At 41.4% G+C, this 8551-nt stretch overlaps 2 protein-coding genes across 3 annotated transcripts in view; one reads left to right on the top strand and one right to left on the bottom strand.

The window, feature by feature from the left end:
* Window positions 1–563, bottom strand: part of UBAP2L (ubiquitin associated protein 2 like) — a 43545-nt gene extending 42982 nt beyond the window's left edge. The window contains exon 1 of one of the 2 annotated variants that reach the window (XM_043875642.1): window positions 485–556. The gene's annotated coding sequence lies outside the window, so the exon portion shown is untranslated. Of the gene's footprint in view, window positions 1–484 lie in introns of both variants that reach the window. The other variant, XM_043875679.1, reaches the window with a different exon arrangement.
* C20H1orf43 (chromosome 20 C1orf43 homolog) lies at window positions 71–8360 on the top strand. Its single transcript, XM_043875697.1, has 7 exons — window positions 71–385; window positions 774–875; window positions 4415–4532; window positions 4741–4794; window positions 5471–5637; window positions 5729–5787; window positions 7400–8360. Exons 1-7 carry the CDS (start codon window positions 320–322, stop codon window positions 7593–7595), a joined length of 762 nt encoding a protein of 253 aa, XP_043731632.1. The 5' UTR covers window positions 71–319; the 3' UTR covers window positions 7596–8360.
* Window positions 8361–8551: the final 191 nt, after the last annotated feature.

The raw sequence follows: 8551 nt of genomic DNA on the forward strand, positions 1-8551 counted from the left end.
TGGCCCCGCCTCCGCCACGTGACGAGCAGAGGGCCTCTGCTTCCTCTTACTGGCGTAGTTCCGCGTCTCAGCACTCGCCGGTCCCGGTTGTCTTTGCGTGCCTGAGTCACGTGCTTGGGGGAAGCGGGAAGGCGTCCTTCTTCTTTCCTAGCCCCCCCCATCCGCCATGTTTTCAGGCCCGGTCAGCCTTGGTCTATCCCCGTAAGGAAATGGCCGGGGAGTTTCAGGAAACCCAGGCGCCGTTGCCTCAGCGGAACCCGGGCTGACGAGGCAGGGCAGCAGGTTAAACCGGAGCAGTTCCGCGCGGGGTGGGGAGGCCATGGCGTCCGGCAGTAACTGGCTGTCTGGCGTGAATGTCGTGCTGGTGATGGCCTACGGGAGCCTGGTGAGGAGATTCCCCCACCCCATTCCTGCGGTCGCGTCTGACCCAGTAGAGACCCTCCTCTTGAGCAGTCCCCCGTGTCCTCATTCTCCACCCACTCACCTGCACTTTTTCTGGGCTTTGACTCCTATCCCAGGAGTACCTGGGAGCGTAAGTCACTGCCTCGGACCGCCCCGCCCCCAGCCGAGAACCCTCCCTCTAAACCCTGGGACGCAGACCCCCCACGCATATCCGCCACAGGTTCGCCCGTACCCACCCCATTCGTAGTGGCCTTGCTTTGCCACAACTTATATCCCAAAGCACCCCTGAAAACCTCAATTGACATTTTAATTGAAAGCATGCCTTTTATTTGTTTAATTTTTTAATTTAAGCTTCTCTGCCTTTTGGACAGGTGTTTGTACTGCTATTTATTTTTGTGAAGAGGCAAATCATGCGCTTTGCAATGAAATCCCGAAGGGGACCTCATGTCCCTGTGGGACACAATGCCCCCAAGGTAGGTCTTTAAAACATGAGATAGGCGTGATTCTCCAGATCTATTAGGGCTCAGAATGAGATTTCCTTTGCCTTTAGAAATGACTCAATTCCCGTATTTCTTTGTTCTGTTACCCATGCGCTTGCTTTAGTACACTGAGCGATAAAGGTCAACTTGAGTCCTGGCTTACCTGCTCACTGCTGTGGCACAGCTAGTAACTTATCCAAGGACTTCAATTTCTGTATCTGCAGAATGAAGGACTTGAATTAAAATTCCAAACTTTCTGTGGTAAGATATTTCCGTGTTAAACTTAAGCTACCCAGTGTTTTCTGTTTGAGGATTTTGTTTTGTTTTTGATTTGGGATGGAGTTAGAGTGATTAGAATTAGCCCCACATCAGTGAGGAGGCAAACTTTGCAAAACTTTAGATTTATGAAGTGAAGTCAGTCATGTCCGACTCTTTGCGACCCTATGGACTGTAGCTGGCCAGACTCCTCTGTCCGTGGGATTTTCCAGGCAAGAATACTGGAGTGGGTTGCCATTTCCTTCTCCAGGAGATCTTCCAGACCCAGGAATCGAATCCAGATATCCTGCATTGCAGGCAGACCCTTTACCGTCTGAGCCACCAGGGAATCCATTTAGATTTATGAGGGCAGCACAAATCTAGTTCCATCATTCATGTTACAAACTGAAACCTAAGAAAAGGAATCAACTTACTGAGGACATACAGGAAGTGAATAACCAAGTAGTCTCTGTCTCTACTGTCTCCTGAAGATAACTGCCTTTCTTTCCTCACTTTAAATACTCTACTGAAATTTTATTTATATCCCAGTCCTTCCTGAGTTCCATACTTGTGTATCCAAACGCCTACCTAACATTTCCAGTTAGATGTCTGATAGGCATCTCAAACCTAACATGTCTAAATCAGAACGCTTAATACCCTACTGCCACCCCCATCCTGCTGCTGCTCTCTTCCACTTCTGGGTAAAAGGTGCCCGCTGCCCCTCCCAACCTCCTTTTGTATGGCTCTCCATTGATCACTGGGATCCAGCTACGCTGGTTGAGTTTCTTACCTTTATGTGTGCTGTTACTGGGGTAGAATGATCAACCTCTGGTTTTCATGTAGCTAGTTCATTTACTCTTTAGAGCTTACCTCAAATACTATTTCCTAGAAAGAGGAATGCTTATGACTCATTATAAACTAGGTCTTTTTTTTTCAGATAGCATTTTACTACAAATTGTCTTTTATGTGTATTCATTTAGTGCCCGTCTTTTCCCTAAGCTCTAATAATGTAGGCACTATGCCAGTTTTGTTCACTGCTGTAGAGCCAGGGCCTACATAGAGTAGATAGTTAACAATTCATTGTTGAGTGAAAAGCCGGTTAGTGGGAGGGCTAGAGCTGGTACACAATTATGTCAACTCCTAGACCAGTGTTCTTTGATTAAATAGTGTTGTAACTCTCCTCATTTTTCTTTACTGGTACATTTCATGGAAAGCCTCAAAGTGTGTCCTGAAACCTCAACAGTGCTTCCACGTTCTCTCAGTTCTCCAAATGCCAACTGCCTCCCATAAGAAGGATATAGGGTTAGTTTACACTATATCATGAGTCAGTCATACAAGGTTAGTTTACATTATATCATGAGTCAGTCAAAACTTTTGACTATTTAGAAACACCCCACCACTGCCACCCTCTCCTGGCAACCATAGACTAGATGAGATCAAGATTCCTTTTGCTCTAAAACATTCTGTCTAAATTCTTAGCCGTTGCTGGTGAAAAGTGTAAATCAGTAAAACTGCATTGGAAAATATTGGAGTATTGTCTAGTAAGATTGCAAGTGTACCTAAGCCACAGCCCAGCAATTCCATTTCTACCATAGAGAAATTAATTTTTGCATGTGTACCAGAAGACATGTACAAGAATAAAGCATTGTTTGTAAATTTTTTTAATATGGTATGCTAAATTTCCACTTGAAAACATATTCGTGTTCTGGAACACCATGAGAAATGAAAATAAACTGAAGATAAGAATATGAACACAAATGAATCCCCACAATATTTTTGAATGGAAACAATAAATTACAAATATGAATGAATCTCAAAAACATGCCGAGTGAAAAAAATGCCAGAAAGCCATTCACAAAAGAGTACATACCATATGATTCCATTCCATTTGTAGAGAATTTTAAAACAGATAAAACATCAGTGTTCCCTGGGTCATGGAGGAGGAGTTTAACTGCAGAGGAGGATGAAAAACATTTTGGGATGATGGAAATGTTCTGTATCTTGATTGGAATGGTAGTTGAATGAAAGTACTCATTTGTCAAGATTCATCAAACGACACATGTAAAGTGGATATATTTTATTGCATGTGAATTAAACCTCAATAAAGTTTATTTAAAATTTTAAAAGGTTGCAGAGAAATTCAAAATATTTTTCCATTTGTATGAAGTTCAAAGCCAGGCAAAGCTAAACATCTTCAGGGTAACATGATAAAACAGCAAAGAAAAATAAAACTTGAGAAATTAAGGTTGGAGGTTGCATTTCACCAGGGGTGGACACACAGGGCTTCGAAGTCGTTAGTTGTATCCCAGTTCTTAAAGTGAGTAGTGCATACAGGTGTTCATCTTAATGAATTTTATAATTATTTAAGGTGTACATATATGTGAAATATATTCTATGTATGACATACTTCACAGTAGTTTCTAAACAGTTACAAGAGAATACTTCTTGGGACTCTGGCAGCCCTTTTAAGTTAGATAAATATGAAACTCTTAACAGTGGCTTTATATATATATATGTATATATATATATATTTTTTTTTTTTTGTAATTTGCACTGAGTTTTTGTTGCAGCATGTGGGATCTAGTTCCCTGACTGATCTAGGCCCCCTGTATTGGGAGCTTGGAGTCTTAGCCACTGGACCACCAGGGAAGTCTCTTTTTGACTTACCAGGGAAGTTTCTTTTTGAATTACCTACTTAAAAAATTAAATATGTTCTTAGAAGAAAACCTCTAGAAATCCTGTGGTCCACCAGGTAGAGATAGTTCCCAAACTTCTAAACCACATACAGATCTCCTGATAGGGTTTTACAATAGGTTATGACCTACAGTTGATGTCCATTTTTTCCCAGCTCAGGAAAAAACAGCTAACCAAGACTCTTCTAAATCCAACTGAGGGGACCTCCCTGGCAGTCCAGAGTTAAGACTACACTTCCACTGCAGGGGATGTGGGTTCAGTCCCTGACGGGGAACCTAAAAGCGTTCATGTAGCTCCCTGGTGCGGGAAAAAAAAATGTTTTCAGAAAGTCAGAAATAATAAAACTTGAAGGAATTCTAGCAGATTAAAAGATCTAGCTTAGAGATATGCATCTTGGAGAGGTTCTTAGCAAATCCAGCCCCATTCTTAAATTCTTGAGTCTTAACCTGGTGGTTTCATTAGCCAAATGAGCATTTTCTCTGCTTCTGTTGTCTTAGTTGTTCCCCTGCTTTGCCCCATTTCCAGATTGAGGGGAAGCAAAGTACAGGCTAAATAGCCGTGTATTCTTTTCTCTACATGGACAGGACTTAAAAGAGGAGATTGATATCCGACTGTCCAAGGTTCAGGATATCAAGTATGAACCTCAGCTTCTCGCAGATGATGATGCAAGACTGCTACAGCTGGAAACCCAGGGAAATCAAAGTATGTAGCATGTTCTTGGAGAATACTTCAGTGAGGGGTCTCACAAATTCTGAATTCCTTTTCTCAGTTGTAAACATAGCTGCTGGCAAACTCAACAGCTGTAGTTCCTTGTTACTGGGCATGTGTTAGATTGGGAAGCACTTTAAGCTTGCTGGAGTTTGGAGTATCTTTTGAGGGTTATTCCTGACACCAGTCTCTCTCTCAACAGATTGCTACAACTACCTATACAGGATGAAAGCTCTGGATGCTATCCGTGCCTCTGGTAAGGGCTGCTCAGCAGCTGTTCTGTATCCTGAGAGCTCACCCGGGAAAGAGAGGGAGGAACCCAATTTATGTTAGAATTTGTCCTTTCTACACCTACCCAACTGGTAGGAGTTTGCTAATTTTGAGAGTACTGGGTTACTGTTTTGCCTTAAGGAAATGATGTGGGTGAGTTATTTTTCTCCAGAGAGTGTGGATTTGTTTTGTTCTTTCTATACCTTTAATTTCATGAACTGGTGGTAATTTGGTGGTAATTTGCTTGTTTTTCCACAGGAGACAGGCAGCATCTGCTTTTTCACCAAGCCTACATAGGTGGTTCTTGATATTTTTTTCCCATTTGACCATTGTCAAAAATGCTGTTGAATTTTTTTTCCATTTTTTTCATATGACTATTGTCAGAAATGCTCTATCTCTACCAAAACATAGTTTATATCTTAAACTATGGGTAGGTAGGAGGGTAAATAGGAAAATGACCGTTGTGTACCATTGGTATAATTTAACAGTTGTATTGCTACCACTGTATGACCACTCAGACATAGCTCTAGATCACTAGTCTTCTTAATTCTCTTAAAATTTCCCCCCAACTCACTCATTGTACCTGTTTCTAAGTTTGGAAAATTGATTAGGAAGACTAAACAACTGGGAAAGGGGGTATCATTGTTCTGTTATCTCCACAGAGATCCCATTTCATGCTGAAGGCCGGCATCCCCATTCCTTAATGGGCAAGAATTTCCGCTCCTACCTGCTAGATCTTCGAAACACTAGTACTCCTTTCAAGGGTGTGCGCAAGGCCCTCATTGATACCCTGCTTGATGGCTATGAGACAGCCCGCTATGGGACAGGGGTAAGCCACAGTGGATGGCCACTTTTTCCTTCAGGGAACTAAAGGGATTCCCCAGACTGAGAGATCTCATTCTTCCTTCCTCTTTCTTCAGGTCTTTGGCCTGAGTGAGTACCTGCGCTATCAGGAGGCCCTGAGTGAGCTGGCCACAGTGTGAGTTTGGAGGGGAACACGTCAAAGGAAGCTGGTTAGAGAATACAGTAGTCCTGGGCTGTTCTCACAGATTACTTTCAAAAGCACTGTGAACAAAATCAGGTCCTAGAACTGTTTCTTACTTACATTGGAAAGTAGATGCAAGCTAATAAGAGAAGTTTCTCCTACTTTTTTGTATCTCTTTTCTTGTTTTTGTCCAACTCAGTAAAATGTCAGAATTGGTGTAATCTGTTACACCAGTAAAAGGAATAAAATAGTTTTTCAGCAAACAGAGATGTCTTCCTTTGTATCTTGGTCTGATAAAAGTAAGAATTAATTGTCAGCCACCTTTATTACCACTTAAAGTATTAATAACCCTGACTGAAACAAAAGGTATTACTAAAGAGCTAGCTGTGTTTTATAGAAGAGACTTCATGACTTTTTGCTGAGAACATTTTAAATACCTACTAACAGAGCTTCAATATGTTGTTTATGCATGTATGTAATTATAAGAGTAAAGGGGGAAAGCCAATCTGGAATAGTTACTTACCAGCCATGAAAAGAATACATCTGCTTTCTGCTTTGTTGATTATGACTCTTTCTCAAAAGATGAGGGGTATGTCTGTCCTGTTTTCTCTATATCCTTATAAACTACTTTGTTCTAAAGACAAAAGGTCCTATAAAAACTACTTAGAAAAAAAAAAAAAACTACTTAGAAAACTAATGAAAACACTTGGAAAGGGTGGAAAAGGCCTGTTCAAGTTCAGTTTCTTTGAAAGTAAAATACTGTATGACTCCACTTATGTGAGGTACCTAGAGTAGTCATATTCATAGAGACAGAAAGTAGAATGGTGGTTGGTAGTGGCTGGAGGGAAGGAGGAATAGGGAGTTGTTTAATAGGCAGAGGGTTTGTTTGCCAAGATGAAAAGAATTCTGGACGTTGGTTGCACAACATTGTGAATGTACCTAACACTACTGAACTGTAAACATTTAAAATTGTTAAGATGGTAAATTGTATGTGTATTTTACCGCATTTTAAAAAATTTAGTCTCTTTGATCTCTAGTTTCTAGAAAGTTTCAATGGGTGTATTGAAGAGTATAAGCTCTAAAATCTGACAGACTTAGGTTTTAATCCCAGCTCTCTATCACTTACTAGCTTTGTGACGTCAGGCAACTTACTTGATGGACCCTCAGTTTCCTAATCTGCAAAAGGGGTGATACCACCATAAAGGGATAATGGGATGTGAGTAAATAACACGTTGATAAAAGGACCAGATTTAGTGTCCTAACTTGTGATAACTCAATAGTTAATTTCAATATTATTTTTTGGAGGTCAGGACCCTTTGGACTGGGAGTATATTAGTGGCATGCACACATTAGGTGAATCAGAATTAAAAGTTTTCTTTAAACACAGTGGAATGAAGAAGAGGTTGAGTCAGAGGCAGGAACTCAGTGGGAAAATTGGTTTCTCTGCTATTTCTAAGCTACCACATGGGATTTTAGTAACTAGTTTGTAAGATACGACAGAGACCATTTGTGGCTACAACTGCATGTATAGGATGTAGAAGCCTTGAATTGTTTTCTTCCATTAGTCCTCTATCTGTCCGTGACCAGCCCTCTTTGTGTTCTTCAGGGTCAAAGCACGAAGTGGGAGCTCTCAGCGACAGCACCAGTCAGCAGCCAAAGACCTAACCCAGTCTCCTGAAGTCTCCCCAACAACCATCCAGGTGACATACCTCCCTTCCAGTCAGAAGAGTAAACGTGCCAAGCACTTCCTCGAATTGAAGAGCTTTAAGGACAACTATAACACACTGGAGAGTACTCTGTGATGGAGCTGAAGGCCTCTCACTGTTGATGGAGCCAGACAGACTGCAGTGTGCTTGCCGGGTGGCCCTCACTCAGGTCATCTGGTTCAGCCCAGCTCTGGATCAGCTGAAGCTCTGGTTGTGTTCAGAGCTCTTAAGATTTCATGCCTAGAGGATCATTCTCCCTCTTATGGGAGAATTCTCCCATATTCTGTCTCTCTTACGGCCAGTTTCAGAACATCAGTTAAGACTTTATTTTCCCTTGGTATGACTTTTCTCTGGAGTTGAATTAGATGTTTTTATCAATATTTCTGTCAAAGCTTCCTTAAAAATCCTCACTTGGTTTTTTGATCATGGTTCATCTGTCCCTTTTCCAGACTATAAATTATCCCAAGGGTGACGGGGCTTGGTTTCTTGTCTTCTGTACACAGTTGAATGGGAGCCATTTGGTTTGAGACATCTAAGAGTTGATTGGTGGAAATGGCATACAGAATGGTGGGGAAATTGGTGGAGGCCATGAGTGGTACCTAGAACAACTTACCCTGGTGCTCCACTTAAACCAGAATGTTAATGGGAACATTAACACAACTTCTCTAACATGCAAGAACCTGCCTTCCACTTTCATTGTATACTGTCATGAATAAGTTGAAAAAGGAATGTTTTAACATCTGATATAATCCCATCACTCCTTATTTGTGGGATCGTGTGAAGGAATAGACCAATATCCTGATCTGACTTTATAAACCATTTAATGAATAATTAAAAAATAAACCATATGATTCATTCCTCTGTAGTTGTCTTTTAATAAAACAGGCATGTGAGGACTTCAGTGGTGGTCCAGTGGCTCAGACTTCATGCTCCCAATGCAGTGATTATTGTTTCCACCCCTAGTTGGGGAACTAGAGTTCGATCAAAAGTTCGATCAAAGATCCCACATTCGGCAACTAAGACCCAGTGCAGCCTGGTTTTAAAAAAGATAT

The sequence above is a fragment of the Cervus elaphus genome, chromosome 20 (assembly GCF_910594005.1).
Source record: "Cervus elaphus chromosome 20, mCerEla1.1, whole genome shotgun sequence".
Classification (NCBI taxonomy): Eukaryota; Metazoa; Chordata; class Mammalia; order Artiodactyla; family Cervidae; genus Cervus; species Cervus elaphus.